The sequence below is a fragment of the Phycodurus eques genome, chromosome 2 (genome assembly GCF_024500275.1).
Source record: "Phycodurus eques isolate BA_2022a chromosome 2, UOR_Pequ_1.1, whole genome shotgun sequence".
NCBI classification, from domain to species: Eukaryota; Metazoa; Chordata; class Actinopteri; order Syngnathiformes; family Syngnathidae; genus Phycodurus; species Phycodurus eques.
The window spans coordinates 41,987,483-42,002,168 of record NC_084526.1 but is presented as its reverse complement, the minus strand read 5'-3'; the positions used below and the strand labels follow the sequence as shown (position 1 = coordinate 42,002,168).

General features: G+C 42.0%; 1 protein-coding gene across 2 annotated transcripts; it reads right to left on the bottom strand.

Moving 5' to 3' along the window:
* Positions 1-3,585: 3,585 nt before the first annotated feature.
* On the bottom strand, positions 3,586-13,401 carry LOC133399323 (BTB/POZ domain-containing protein 1-like). Of its 2 annotated transcripts, XM_061670814.1 has the most exons (8): positions 12,851-13,401; positions 9,409-9,565; positions 8,586-8,691; positions 8,305-8,502; positions 6,904-7,033; positions 6,744-6,831; positions 5,163-5,309; positions 3,587-5,076 (listed from the first exon to the last, which is right to left on the bottom strand). In XM_061670814.1, exons 1-8 carry the CDS (start codon positions 13,261-13,263, stop codon positions 4,918-4,920), a joined length of 1,398 nt encoding a protein of 465 aa, XP_061526798.1. In that variant the 5' UTR covers positions 13,264-13,401; the 3' UTR covers positions 3,587-4,917. The 2 variants fall into 2 exon arrangements, with proteins under 2 accessions (XP_061526799.1, XP_061526798.1); XM_061670815.1 differs by lacking the exon at positions 5,163-5,309 and having other exon boundaries at positions 3,586-5,076.
* Between the last annotated feature and the right edge of the window lie 1,285 nt (positions 13,402-14,686).

The window sequence follows — 14,686 nt, the reverse complement described above, 5'->3', positions numbered from 1 at the left end:
CCTGTGCCCCAACCTTTTTTTCGAATTACGAGCCATAACTTTGTTGACAACACACACCTCTTTTGAATCTTCTTACTAGTGACGTCAAAGACCATACTAGTACATGCACCTTAAGCCGGACATCAAGGATAACTCGATAAACGCTCAAACAGCTTTCCATAAAGCCATTTGAGCATTTATTTAATAGAATTTGTCCTCACTAGTAGGACAACTACTAATACTAATAAGGCAAAACCATGCACTAGTTGAGGTCGGTCTGCACGCGACTAGTAGTACTAATGACAGACGTCTCAAAGTTGTCCGAGTGTGGAGAAATTCTCGTCTTGGAAGCTGTGACACAACCACTTACTTGTCAGAAAGGCACTTGTGACCCCATTCAATGTCCATTACATTTTAATTAGTACGTTGTTAATGCGTTACGCGAGGTGGCGAGCGCACCGCGAGGGAAAACAGTCGAGAGAGCAACGGCGGTAGCGAAAGGAGCCGTGACCATCCCCTCGGCCTGTCTGGCAGCCTGTCAGACTTGGCGTGGCCCGTTTGGAATGATGCAAAGTGACAGCCGCGGAGACAGTGCGCTGGGGGGCCGTGTCCTTGGTGGAGACTACAATCGTCAGTCTCTCCCCAACCCATGTCTAAAGTCACACACACAATCCCGCAGCCCCTGCAGCACTCCGCGACCTACATCTGGTGTTGGAAAGTGCAAGGGGGGCTACGGTTGGCCCAGGCCAGTGCAGTGTTCACGCAGCTTGTGACGTGTGAATAGAAAAGTAGTCTCGCTACTGAATTAAACGCCCCGGAGCCTGCTAGAGAAGATGTATAGAAGCGCGAGTAGTTGCAAGGATATACACACTCCATACTGTCGGACATAAGAGGATGCATTTTATTCCTTGGCTCACGTGACTGCACTTTATAAGTTAATCATGGAGACGCTCAGGTCATCCGTGCAAAGACAGTGCTCTCTGCTTGTTAGTCTGATTATATCTAGCGGGGACATGCAGAATACGCACACTGCATGGGTCATTCCGGAATTGGAGGAAAATTTGGCCAGTTTTTTTTTTTAAATTGACCATTTATTTTAGAGTTGTTTTTGTTTTCAAGAAAAACGGGTAATAAACCATTATATCATTTTATTCGTCCAGGTCAATCATCAACCGGTACACTTTAAATTCGATTTTTTTTTTTTTTTTTTGCCTTATCATACATTTTGCTGTGTTTGGTGCAACCAACCATGTCACGGAAACAAAATGTCTCTGAATAACTCCTTGACACTGAAATAAAAGTACATTTTAATTGATAATAATAAGGGTGCATTTTATTAGTTTAGGTATCACTAATTACAGTAACAGGGTTGCAAATAAATGCAGATGTTAACAGTATGTGGTCAAGACTAAATAGTGTTAGCAGCTACGCTAACTGGTCAAGCACAAACCTGGCTACGCAATGAATCAAAGAAACACTTGGATATTAATGTCTTTTACTGATAATATGAGAATATGAATAATGGAAGAGATCTACCTGCGGTCAGAGCAATGATTTTGATGATGTCATTTCTGCTGAGTCATGTAACTCCCTTTTTATCTCGCCCTCTAGATTTCCCAAAATTTTAGCAGGGTTGTACGCGAAGAGGTCCGGTAATTCTATTTCAAATGTCTGCGATAAAACTAAATGTATGAGCAATTGCAAGGAAGCCATAGGCACAAAATCATACCAAAAAAACGCTGATTTAAAAAAATGATATTAAACCGAATCTGAAATGGAGAAGTGGAGAATGTTTCCTGGCTATGACCACATCCATTTACTTATTCTAATAAAATGTCAACGTCTTGAGTTGACATTTATTATTTATTATTACTTATTACATCTACTTTATATTTCTCAGTTTGGAGTTACAGTAACAAGCTTCACAAGTTCTACAGTAGTCAGCAGCTCCAGAGCCACAGAGCTCTCTATAGAGTATGTTTAGACGTTAATTAATTAGCAGTCAGTCCGACATCATTCAAATAGTGATTGCATAACTGTCCCCAGCTGGACACACGCACACGCCGCAACGTGTCCCTGCATGTTGCCGGTGCTGGAAAGAAACGCACGTCACACAGGGAACCTTCTGAACATGCGCTGCAGGACATTAGATGGGGCCCAGGCCAAATTGAGCAGCCTATCACTTTGTGTCAATGTTTAAAAACGAATACTTGAACACAACAGTGACGCTTAGATTAAGCGCCACTGTGAAGATTCAATTTCTGGATGACAAACGGATACCTGCGCAGCGATAGCACGGGTGTCAAACTCAAGGCCCGGCCGGGGGCGATCATTCCATGTGGCCCGCAAAAGCAACTCGTGTGCCAACTTCCATGATTGCCGCTAAAATCTGCACCAACATTTCCAAACGGTTATATTGAATACATTTTCAGCTATTGCAAAAGTATGTTTTTGTTACCAGCCCCCTTTTAACTTGCGCAATAGCTGAACAAACTATTATCTTTGACCTCTGATTTCAAAACTAATTATCCATCAATTTGTTGTGTGTAATATGAGTCAATTCAACATTTATCGGGTTTCACAGACATAAGTCCTCTAAAGGCAACCCTAAGTGCAATGTGGGCCGTGACAAAAATGGGTTTGACGCACCTGATACAGGACTATCTCATTCAAAGGCAGTCATTAAGGATAAAGCAGTCTTCATAACGCTCAAGACTGTAGAGATGATCGGGGACTTCAGGAGGCATCCTTCGCCACAGCGGCCCCTCACGCCGTCCAGCTACCTTGCGTCAACCGTCGAGACCTTCAAGTTCCTGGGAATTACAGTCTCTCGCATTTCTGTCGGGCCAATTCGACATTACTCGTGCAACTCACTGTCGTAGTCTCGCCACGCTGCACTATTTGCATATATGTTGTTGCTGACCAATACTGGCCACTCACGCCAGAGTAGCATCTGCCCCATTTGCACACTGACTGAGGAGTATCTGCAACATTTGCACAATCAACATTGTCCCAGACTATCGCACGACTCGCTTGAAGTCTCGGCGCCCTTTGCGCAACGGTCATTGCTCCGGACTATCGCAATATTAGTCATTTGAACTGCTCTCAGTGATAGAGGACTCAGCATCTTCTTGAACAATTGTCAAAAAAATAAAATAAATTTTTAAAAAAATTACCGGCATTACCAGATAACTAGCAACCCTTTATTGCTCAGTGACTGTTTTTTTTTTTTTGTTTTTTTTTCTGTCAATGTCTTTATGTCTCAAAAGTGTTCTCTGTCACTTGACTGTCTGTTGTCGTACTAGAGCGGCTCCGACTACCGGAGACAAATTCCTTGTGTGGTGTTTGGACATACTTGGCAAATAAAGATGATTCTGATTCTGATACCTGCATCCATAGCTTATTTGTCCTCCTTTTATTTTTCTTTCAAAATTAGTCCTCTGTTGGTTTTGATCTTTTCCTCACCCGCATATACATCACCTCTTGCATCTATTCTACAGAGGTCGACTCCAAATGGGGTGCGGGGGCAAATTCCCCATAAAAAACCGGCAAAGCCGTGCAGCCGCACATCCCAGAAACCGCCACTGGAAGTGTGCTTTATTGACCAAGAGTGATTTGTTAAACAACCTTTTTATTTTATTTATACAACGATAAGCATCAATGTTGCAAGAAATGTATAATAATGCATACATTTACATAGCCTGACATGGCCAACATATTTTGTACCACCAAGGTAATACAAGTTTTCTTGAAAAACTGCAAGGATTACGTAAATTTGACACATTATGATCAGTTGTGTACTGCACTCTGGGCCTTGCCTTTTGGCTACTTGACAGATGAGCGTGTCTGTAATGAAAAATGAATATGTATAATACAAAAGATGTATCCAACGGTGACCTCACTGGGAGTTCGGAAATGTCTTCTATCTGTAATATGAACTGAAGATGTTCTTTGAATTTCAATGAAGTGCCGAGCAAACATGTATGAATTACAGCAGGTACCAATGACAACGTTACATTACACACAAACAAAAACTGTGATGGAAACAGCCGACCAGTACATTTGCGTATACTGTCAATTTCTGTAAATGCTTCAGCAAAGATTTATGAAAAGCCATTTGAGCATTTATTCCATATTCAACTTAAGGTCAATGTACTAGTATCCTCTTTGTCCTCCCTAGTAAGACAATTCCAAGCATTAGTAGAACGACTGTCTTACTAGTAACGTTTTTACACGAATGCCTTTCACGACTGTGACATTTCCGCACACTAGTCGGTAGGTGTTACTACTACTCAGGCAAAACTGTACACTATATGACATCTGCACACGACTTGTACTACTAGTGACGGGCTGTTAACTACTAGAATTTTCCTCGTAGAACTCAGCTGTCAACTAGTGCATAGTGTAGCCTCACTAGTAACGGTAGTTGCCCTAGTGTGGACAAAGTGCATACCAGTACGCATCTTAAGACTGTCATTCTACTAGTGTGCTCTTGTCGTTCTACTAGTGCACTAAATTGTCTTATAAGGACAAAGGATGTCGACCTCGAGCTCAAACGGCTTTCCATAAAGACCGAAACTGTGGCATCGTTGACAATTGGCAGTTGACTCCGAAGGTTTGAGTAATGCAAGACTCACACGAGCACTAGCAGCTTGTGGGGAAAATAATTCGACCGACCTCTTCAATCTCGATTACCCCGATGGAGGACATTTGCTTCGTCTCATAATTTACATATTTACATCGAATACAATTGAAGCAGAAAGTGTCTTTTATTTATTATTATTATTCTTTTTTTTTTTTTTTTAAACACCTCTGCCGCTTGTAACAATCCTTGTGTCTGGGTTTTTAGCATATAAACAAGCTGCCACTCAGTGTTCATTCCCTGGGATTGTGAAGCATAAAACAACTTAAAGTGATGCGATGTCTTTCTGCGTCAATCTAGGTATAATAGATGATCTCTGGTATCTGGCCGTCCTCCACCGAGGTACCATTGTTGTTTCCGGGGGATTTGAAGAAGACAAATGTTGTCTTAGTCCCGGTTGCTGACTCCTGGGTGACTTTCTTCAAGCCCTTCGTGCCGTAGTGGGAGTCAGGTCCCTACATTTAAAAAAAAATTGAGCAAACATGATGAATCCTCACCGGTTGTTTGCGAGTTGAAAGTTGATGTTTGAAAGCCATTTGACCTTTAAGGTGGCGCATGCTGTATAGCTGACGTTAGGAAGGATTTCCACAGGCTCGGTGAACATTACTCTGAAGGTGTTTGACGTGCCGTCACAACTGAATCCTGTGTCGTTCTGGCCCACAGTGAGGTGTTTGTCATTCTCCATTATCTTCAAAAAACGAATGAATGGAAATGCCTTCAATGTGTTCCAGCCTCAATGAAACAGTTTTTGTCACAATTTGTGCTTCAATTCAAGGGACATTGTGCTGCTCCTTTTGGTGTGTGCACCTTGGCCACCTGGGGGGAGTGTATCACATGTATTTGATCACGATCCGCTAAAATTGAATTGAGTTCACTGCCACCATACAGCGCTTGAATCAAGTTTTTGCCCACAAGTCAAAGCAAAAAATTGGGTTACTTGTACGATTTTATATAGTTAGTTTGTATTCAAATTCAGTTAGTTTTAATTAGTTCTGAGAGGTGGGTTTGCTAGTTTTTGTTTTTTTTTTCCCCCCAAAAAATACTTTGTTTTAGTTTATTTTTTAATTAGTTTCAGTATTCGTTTTTGTGTGTTTTTCTTCGTTTTTTTTTAGACCACGTGATTCCGTGGGATTTCTGCCTTGGAGGAACTGTTTATAGTGCGGCGGCGGAGCAGAACCTTTGTGTGTGTGTGCGTGTGTGTGTGTGTGTGTGTGTGCGCCGTTCCGTGTTGAGATTATCACACACAGTACGACCAAAACTGTTAAATGACACATTTTTTTTTTAAATCTTCATGTGTGGGGTTTGTCACAGAAAAAAAAATACTTTTTAAGATTTGAAAAATCCTTGCGTGTATCAAAGCCTTAATGAAGCGTCTCAATTCTCCTCCTTGGCAACAAGAAGCCACTAGATGGCGCCAAAGCAACACTTATTGCTTTGACGTTAGTGTAAAAAACAGTGAATATGAGAGCTTTTCAGCAAATGGTGGACAATATCCGCCAAGAGGCGATTTTGCAAATGCCAAACTGTGAATATGTGAGTGTTCCAACCCAAGTGTAACAAACTGTAACATTCGGAAATTTGATGTTCTGGACCTGAAATTAAGAGGGAATTGAAAATGTTTTCAATTTCTTGAGGTGCATCCTTAAAAACTATATTACAGTAAAGGGATGGGCATGTTAATCTATTATCAAGAAATCAACTGAGGCAAAATGGAGTGATTGATTCAATCTCAACGAGTTTGTGGAAAGTAAAATCTTTCAAAAAAAATTACCTTGTGCATTGCATATGCACTATTTTCAAACTAAAGCGGTACAACTGAGACTGCGTATGAGAAGAAAAACATGACATTTAATTAGCACTCACTCACTCGGCAAGAACACACTCGACATTTGACATCATCGTCAGCAGGGCTCTTTTATGACTGGAATAGTTATGTTTATCAAAGGTGAGACGTTCCATTGCGGGTTATTTAGGGCACTATGTAATGCATACTGAAAATTGTAGCGGTAATAAAGACTGAAAGACTCTAGACTGCAGGAAGCGTAACATTGTCAATGACGACATTACAGCTGTATCGTGTGACATGCCAATGACATCACGTTACAAACACAAGAGGAGTTACCTGTATGTTGACCTGATAGTCCGTGTGTCCATGGATGGAACCATACAGACCAAAACCCACTATGGAGATTCGTCGACTGACGTTGAATCTACATACAGAGACAGAGAGCGATTACCGGGTCAAGTTCGCATTTATTAGGCCAACCGTGTCGTCGTCTCACCTGATTCTGTCACTGGTACCGCTGTAGCCCCATCGACTCTCAACATGCTGGAATCTATTAACGCTGCATTCCTCTCCGCGGAGGCAGCAGCGGGGCCTGTCAATGTTGCTGGCCCGTGGTTTTGGGTTTGCTGGGTAAAGTGCAAAAACAGTTTTACTACCGCTTGTTCGAGCACAGTTCCAAACCGGGCAGACCCTGTTGCACAAGAAATAGTGGTTTTCAAACTGGTTTGTGCGTTTGGGGAAGTGTAGACACATCAGGAATATGATCAATACTTTGATATATTTTTCAATTTTCTTATTAAACCTCTGCTTGTGAGTATTCACATATTCATTTTTTTTTTCATCTGGAACACAAAGTATTACTGTACTCTGGCACAATCCTTCTGGCATCTTGGTGCCAAGGTTGTCGAAGTGAGTTGAGGAGCTTCATTGGGGCGTCAATTACTCCCAGATTTTCACTATTTGTGGAAAGGGTTCGGTCCACACCGCCTTGAATAGCAGTGGAACACTGCAGCACATTGGTGAAGTATGACACACCTTTGTATGTCAGGGAGGAGCTAAATTTCACCGAGGCTGTTTGCGGAAGAAGATAGGATATACACATACACTTCTGGCGCAATTTTGTATTTTGTTTTTTAATTATATTATCTGTAATCTATTTTTTTTGCAAGGGTAATGTTGTAAGATGAATTTGAAATGATAAAATTTTTTGGTTTGTGGTATATTTATGGTCCTGACTATCAAGATGTTTCTCAAAGTTAGGTACAAGTACCACTAGTGGTCCATGGGCTCGCCATAATGGGATGCAAAAGAATCCCTGCCCAAATACAGTTCAGTGGTATGTAAGTTTTTAGTGGATTTGCATGTCTTTTTTAAGAACCATTTGTTTTTGAATTTTTATTCAGATACAATGTTTATTTGTATTAATTTATTTTAGGTACTGTTTATTATTTTCCGATAATTGAGTGCAGTGTTAATGTTCCAGCTGCACATGATGATACAGTGGCCTAAATATTAAATACACTTCGTAGGAATAAAACCGGTTTCATTTTGGATGGACACTTACTAACACCTTTACTATGCTATTGTATTTTGTTGGTCATGATTGCGGTACTACGAGAGCTAAGTAATTTTTAAGGTAGTACTTGGTGTAAAAAGTTTGAGAACAACTAATATCGGCACTTTTAAACATTTTGGGGTTTAAGTCAGTTTCAGGTGTTTTTTTTTTTTTTTTTTGGGCTATTCGCGGCAGGGCTCGGTTCCTCTCACTGTATTGTCTTTGTAAGGACAGATTATTATTATTATTACATTTTTTTTTTTAAATACAGATCTCATATTGGATCATTAGATTGTATGTGTGTGCACCAAATAATAGCCAGTGAGTATGTACTGTGCTTACCTGGAGGAAACTTCTCAACACTCATGAGGGGGTAGCGGATAAGCGGGAGGGCTTTTCCTAGTACCTTCTGCAAGTTCTCCGAGGTGGCTGGAAGCTGTTGTCTGCTACACTCAGCTTCAGCCCAGCGTACCACAGCCCCAAAGAGACGGTTCTCCCTGATGCTCAGTGTGTCTCGTTCAAGGACTGCACAAAGAGTGTCTACGGCACATAAAATAATCAGTAACTTAGCCCAGAACAAGCAACAGTTATGGAAACGTTATTTTGGTCGAAGGCTCGCTTACCAAGGTCAATATCAGTGAACCCCTCCGCATTTATTGCCTCTGTAGTGCTTTTGTCTATAGCGTCTAGGCAGAGACTGGCAATCTGAGGGTAATCAAACAACCTTGCCTGTAAACACAAGAGCATCATACAATGCATTTGTTTACGATCATCTTTTCCGATACATCAAAATTCTAAACTGTAAACACAACAAAACATGATCATGCTTTTGATAATTAACCAGTCCGGTTGAAATTGTACTCAGGGTTCATACCCTTTCTACGTTTCAATTCAAGCATTCGAAAACAATTTACGGTTTGTATAAATGTATGCATACTCGAAATGAAAACACTTGATAAACAATACATGACAGAGGACGTTTTAGGTCACGTCGTTTTAGTCTTGAAGAGAAAGAGTAGCAATAAAGACAATGCGACGGAGTTCAGTTCCCACTCAGTGACGCTGTGAATGGTTGTCTGTCTCTATTGTACGTACCTACCCTGTGATTGACTGACAAAATGTAATTCACCTTTTGCCCAAAATCGGGAGAGTTTCCAGGTCTCCGTGACACTGAACAGGATAAGTCGTATAGAAAATGAATGGATGGATGGACAATGTAATGGAATACGGTGGATCTTTCCAAGTCTGTCCCAGAGGTCATAAAATGAGCTATCTGTCTCAAATTTTCAGGAAAATACACCTCTCAAATAGCAATGCTCAATTGTCTTCATAAGCATGTGAGACTGCCATTTGGAATAACCGGTGCTTGAAGGGAGCAAACATACGAAAATAAACTTTGAACTCGGTCATGTGTCACGACTGCATTCTGAAAGTGAAAGCAAGGACCTGCGTGAGGAGCATTAATGCGTTGTCTGCTTTGAGGTGCTTGCTGACAAACTCCACGCAGTGAGTGGCCAGAGCGGGGACAGCGTATTTCTTCGCCATGTTCAGAGTGGACATCACAGTCCCTGGACCGATGTGAACGTCGTCTGAATAAAGGAACCTGTGCGAAAGAACAGAGACAACTTTGCAGTGATGAATGTGCACAAACATCTCACGGATCCAATCTAAGTGTTCGTGTTGCAACTGGAACAAAACACTGGGCATGAAGTACCATCTTAGTTTGAATTAGGGCTGCAACTATCAAATATTAATCGGATAATTAATTTTGCATTATCAAACAACAAAATGTGCACGTGAGGTGCAAGTATTATTGTCGTCCACTTGGGGTCACCATCCTCACGTTCCACGCTAATATCTGTGACTTTGAGTGTGTATGGCTTTATAAGGTGAGCGACGTGGGGGGTCAGCGAGTTGGGAGTCGTAAGCTCAGGTTGGCAGCTGGCTGTTACTTGGCTAACCGTGAGCCAGTCTGCGTGTTGACCGCCTGGGCGTCGATTATGGCCGTAGCAGCAGTTCTATGAATACGCTTATTGCGTGATTATTTTGTTACCATTTGTTCACTGAAGCAATTGAAAGTGTACCGTTTGTGTGAAGTGTGTTAAAGTATACATTCTAACTAATGGTTAAAATTAGCCAGCACCAATATCGTGTGTTGGTGATCGAACACATGCTGGTGTGCGAGTAAGTTCTGCTTGTCAGTAAATATATTGCACTTTGTTGTCTTCTTTTTGCGTGTGAAATGATCCCAAACTTTTACTTTTTTTTTTTTAATACTTTCCTCTTCAGTCACCGCCATCGCTAAGCAATTCATTGATTAACAAAATCGTTGTCGGTTAACTTGATGATCGATGAGGTGTTGACGAATCGATTCATCGTGACACCTCTAGTTTGCTGCCTATATATAATCTGAAGGACTTGCATGTCTTTGGGAACAAATCAAGGACAGACTGGACTGACAAGACAGGTGTTTTGACAGTGAAGTGATAGTGATGGAGGCCATTGATTACAAAGTGGAAACACAGCCACTTAACACGAGGGTGGCCTATGACACCACTTACAAAGCTCTCCTTTCATCCCATCGCAGGCACATTAATACCAGTCACAGCTGGACAGTGGACCCGTAGTGAGAACATAAACAAAGTCCACTCTGATGACTTTCCAATTAGAAGAACATTGTGAGCAACATGCGAGCTCACTGATCCTGAAGGTGTAAACGACATGGCTCGACTGAAAACCGCCAGTAAATGCTGGGTCAGACGTCGACGTCATTGTTCAACAGTTGCTTATTTCCACTCATCGTGATGCAATGGGACATACAATCAATCAATCAATTTATTTTTGATGCTTATCTGCATTGGAGTCACTGGACCCCGTCCCAGCTGATTTAAGCAGAGAGGCGAGGTAGAATCCTGGACTGGTCGCTACCCAATCACAGGGCGCGCACACACACACACACACACACACACACACACGTAGACAAACATTCACACTTATGGACAATTTAGTGCCTTCAAATAACTTAACGTGCATGTTTTTGGAATGTGGGAGGAAGATGGATTACATGGAGAAAACTCACGCAAGCACAGGGTGAACATGCAAACTCTACAGGAAGACTGGAGACCAGATTCAAACCACCAACTTCAGAGAACGTAGAAAACCATTACTCAGAAGCTCTGTGACTCCTAATCTTAGATTCAAGGGTTCTAATCCAGCCTTGGGTTATTACTTTTTCTCATACTCATATTTATATCTATTTTTGGTCTCTTTGTACTTCTGGTTAGATCCTGAACCACATTTTGCTGTCGCAGTACTTGTAATCTGGCCAATGACAATAAACTCTTATCTGGCGCAATATGGCATTGCCTGGCATATGTTTATTTGAACACTGGGTGGCAGTATTCAGTGTTTTTTTTGGGGCCTCAAGTAGTGAGCGATGTTTTTTCTTTTGTACTTGGATTCTGTATTTTTCGTTTTGTTTACTTAAGTAAATGAGTTGAATCACTACATCTACTTTTACCAGAGTCTGTTTTTAGTGTCTGGAAATAAAATTGATTCTGATTCTACATAAATACAGCATTCGAGTACTTTTGTCACCTTGGCAGCTGGTCAAATAAATGACTTGACAAATGGTAGCTCATGATCAGGGGCATCGTGGGGTTAATATACCCCGTACGAAAAATCAAGTACAGTATATATTTTGCAATTATTGATACTCGTCTAAAATGTTGAGGTTTTGGTGGGCTTCAGAGGCTTTCAAATTTCAAAGTGTCCGACTCCCTCTGGGGGTGGAACACAGACTTCCAGACGGGCCAGAAGAAGCACACGCAGCTGGGGAAGACTGCCTCGAACACTCGGACCATCAGAACCGGATCCCCTCAGGGGTGTGTACTTTCCGCCTGGCTCTTCTCCCTGTACACCAAATGCTACACCTCCAGCCACCAATCCGTAAAACTGTTCAAGTTTGCGGTCATCGGACGTATCTCGGACGGTGACGAGTCTGCCTACAGGAGAGAAGTGGACGGGCTGGTGTGCTGGTGCAACAGCAACAGCCACAAAACAAAGGAGATGATCGTGGACTTCAGTTAAAGTCACAGCCCCACGATGCCCCCTCACCCTCACAGACTCCGCCATCGTGGACCCCACCATCATCGTCGACCGGAGCTTCAGGTGGGAACCGATGTTCTTCCTGCAAGCAGCTGAGGAAACTCAATCTGCCAACCAAGATGCAGTTCTACACGACCATCGTCGAGTCCATCCTCACCTCCTCCATCACCGTGTGGCCCAGCGAATGGCACAGACCGCAGCGCAGTATATGCTCTGCTGAGAAAGTGATCGGCTACGGTCCAATCGGAGGAGAACCTCCCGGCACATGAACAGCTTTTTCCCCTTCTTCCCACGAGACGCTATAACACTAAATAAGCCCGTATCACCCGATGAAATTTGACACCTTCACCTGACGCTTATTGCCTAATGTTTATGTTCCTTCTTCAACTTATTATTACCATGTATGTTTCGTGTTGCACCATCGGACTGTAACTTTGAATGTAACTTTCACTGACAATGGCAATAGAACAATTCTAATTCTTAGAAGAAAATAGGGGGAAATGTTACATTTTCTGTCTAAGCTGATATCCACAAATGTCTTGTTTTGCCTGCTTTCACTGGGGACTAAACAAATCGTAACTTTTTCACATTTAAGAGGTTGAAAACAGAGGTTCGGCATTGCCATTGTGCATCGGATTATCTGGCTACTTTGCTGTCAAATCTGTTTAACCTCGAAGTATACAGTTCAAAAGCTTGGTTATTTAGTCGAGACAGGCAGTGGGGAGAATGGGGCTTCAGGGAACGCCCCTGTAAGCACCACCTGTGCCAAGTGTCAACCTACCTGAGCAACGAGAGGAAAGCTGCTGGTTCGGTGTCGGGCAGCTCGATCTCGGCCGAGGCGGTCGCCATCCCCCCGTTGAACATGGCATCAAACACGGCACTGCCAGCCGCCAAGACGAACTTATGAGCCGGTATCCTCTGCGCCTGTCTGCCCTTGCCTACCACAAACCTGACGTCGCTAAGCAGTTCATTGTTGAAAAGATAAGCGAAGCGCTCCATCAGGGAGCTCTTCGTCGCCTGCCAGTTGTACACGCCGGGCTCCCGGTGAACGGCGAGCACAGGCGGGGAGGCGGACGGGCCGAGAGCGGCGGTCGGCACATTGGAGAGCGCTACCGGAGCTCCGCCCTGAGCCGAGTTGGACTCTTGGACGTCACGGTTGGACGCCGAGCAGCCGCCGCCACCACCGGTCGCCATAGTCGCGCAGCTGTTCCGAACTCAGAACCGTGTTTATCTGACTTGGTTACGTGGTAGCCATTGAGCTTTGATGTCCAGGCACCTGCTAGCTTAGGCCAGCTAGCTACGATTTTTTGCGTCGCTCCAGAAATGACGCAGGCGCACAGGGAACCAAAACACGCACAACTTTATTGATTGGCACACGTTGACAAGAAACATTTATTTATTTATTTCGAACTTTTATTTCAATTTTTAAAAATACGCACGTTACTGTTCACTGCTACTGCCACATTATTTATTCTGTGGAAATATGGGGTAACGTGTAAAATCAACACACACCCAATCTTTAAACCAAAAACTATCCAAAAAAATAATACAAATCCCCATCAGAATTATAAATCGAGCTGGCTACGTAGACGATCTACTACTACTATTAATGAACTAAAATACATTAAGATTTTATGACTCAATGGAACTCAAAACAGCACAGGTAATGAACAAAATACACAACAATTTACTCTGTCACAGTACTTAGAGTCTGTTTGAAATTAGAGAGAGTTGTTACAATTTGGGGGTATTTAAAAAAAAAGTCCAAGACAAGAAGAAATATAAAAAAGAGATGTCAAGAGGAGTCAATTTGTGGGATGATAATGATAATGAACTGAAAACATGTAGCTCCCTTACTCTGTTTAAAAGAAGTTTAAAACAAGAGTAAATAAAAAAGCATGTAAAATCATTACCTTACATGGACTCGTTATATTTGGAAACCCATCGATCCATTCTCTAATAGAGTATATTGTATATGAATAGTTTGCTATTTCATTGCCAATTAAACATGAACATCTGTATCAAAGGACAAAATCTTTATTCATTTTCTTTATATGAACTGTCTTGTGTCGAATTGTTTGTATATGTCCAATAAAGAATTTAAAAAGAGTTAACCTTGTCGATATAGCATTTAGATTCAACATATAGGTGTAACAATTAATATTTGGATTTAACTGTCTCATATAGCTCAAAGTTGACAAATACTCTATTGTTATACATGTGCAAGAAAGTGACACCAGTTTGCTAAACTGTATTTGGACCTAAAGATTTAGGTTTAATTAAGTTTACCATTTAATATTTGCATTTCCCCCCTTCCTTTTGTGACTGGCATGCATGCACAAAGCGAGAGAGCGAGAGAGAGAGAGAGAGAGAGAGAGAGTGAAAGGGGGTATAGTGCTACCCACTGAAAGCCTACACTATCATTACAACTCCAGCGAGCACGTGGAAGTACCTCTGCAATATTGCCACTCATTTTTAGATCATGTTAGAATCAATATTAGCACCGTCCATAGATTAAACATGGATGAGTTCTATGGCTGAATTATTATTATCATTGTTTTTTTTTTTTGAATTATCAATATTTTAGGAAGACCAAAAGGCAGTGACGAGGTCAGCA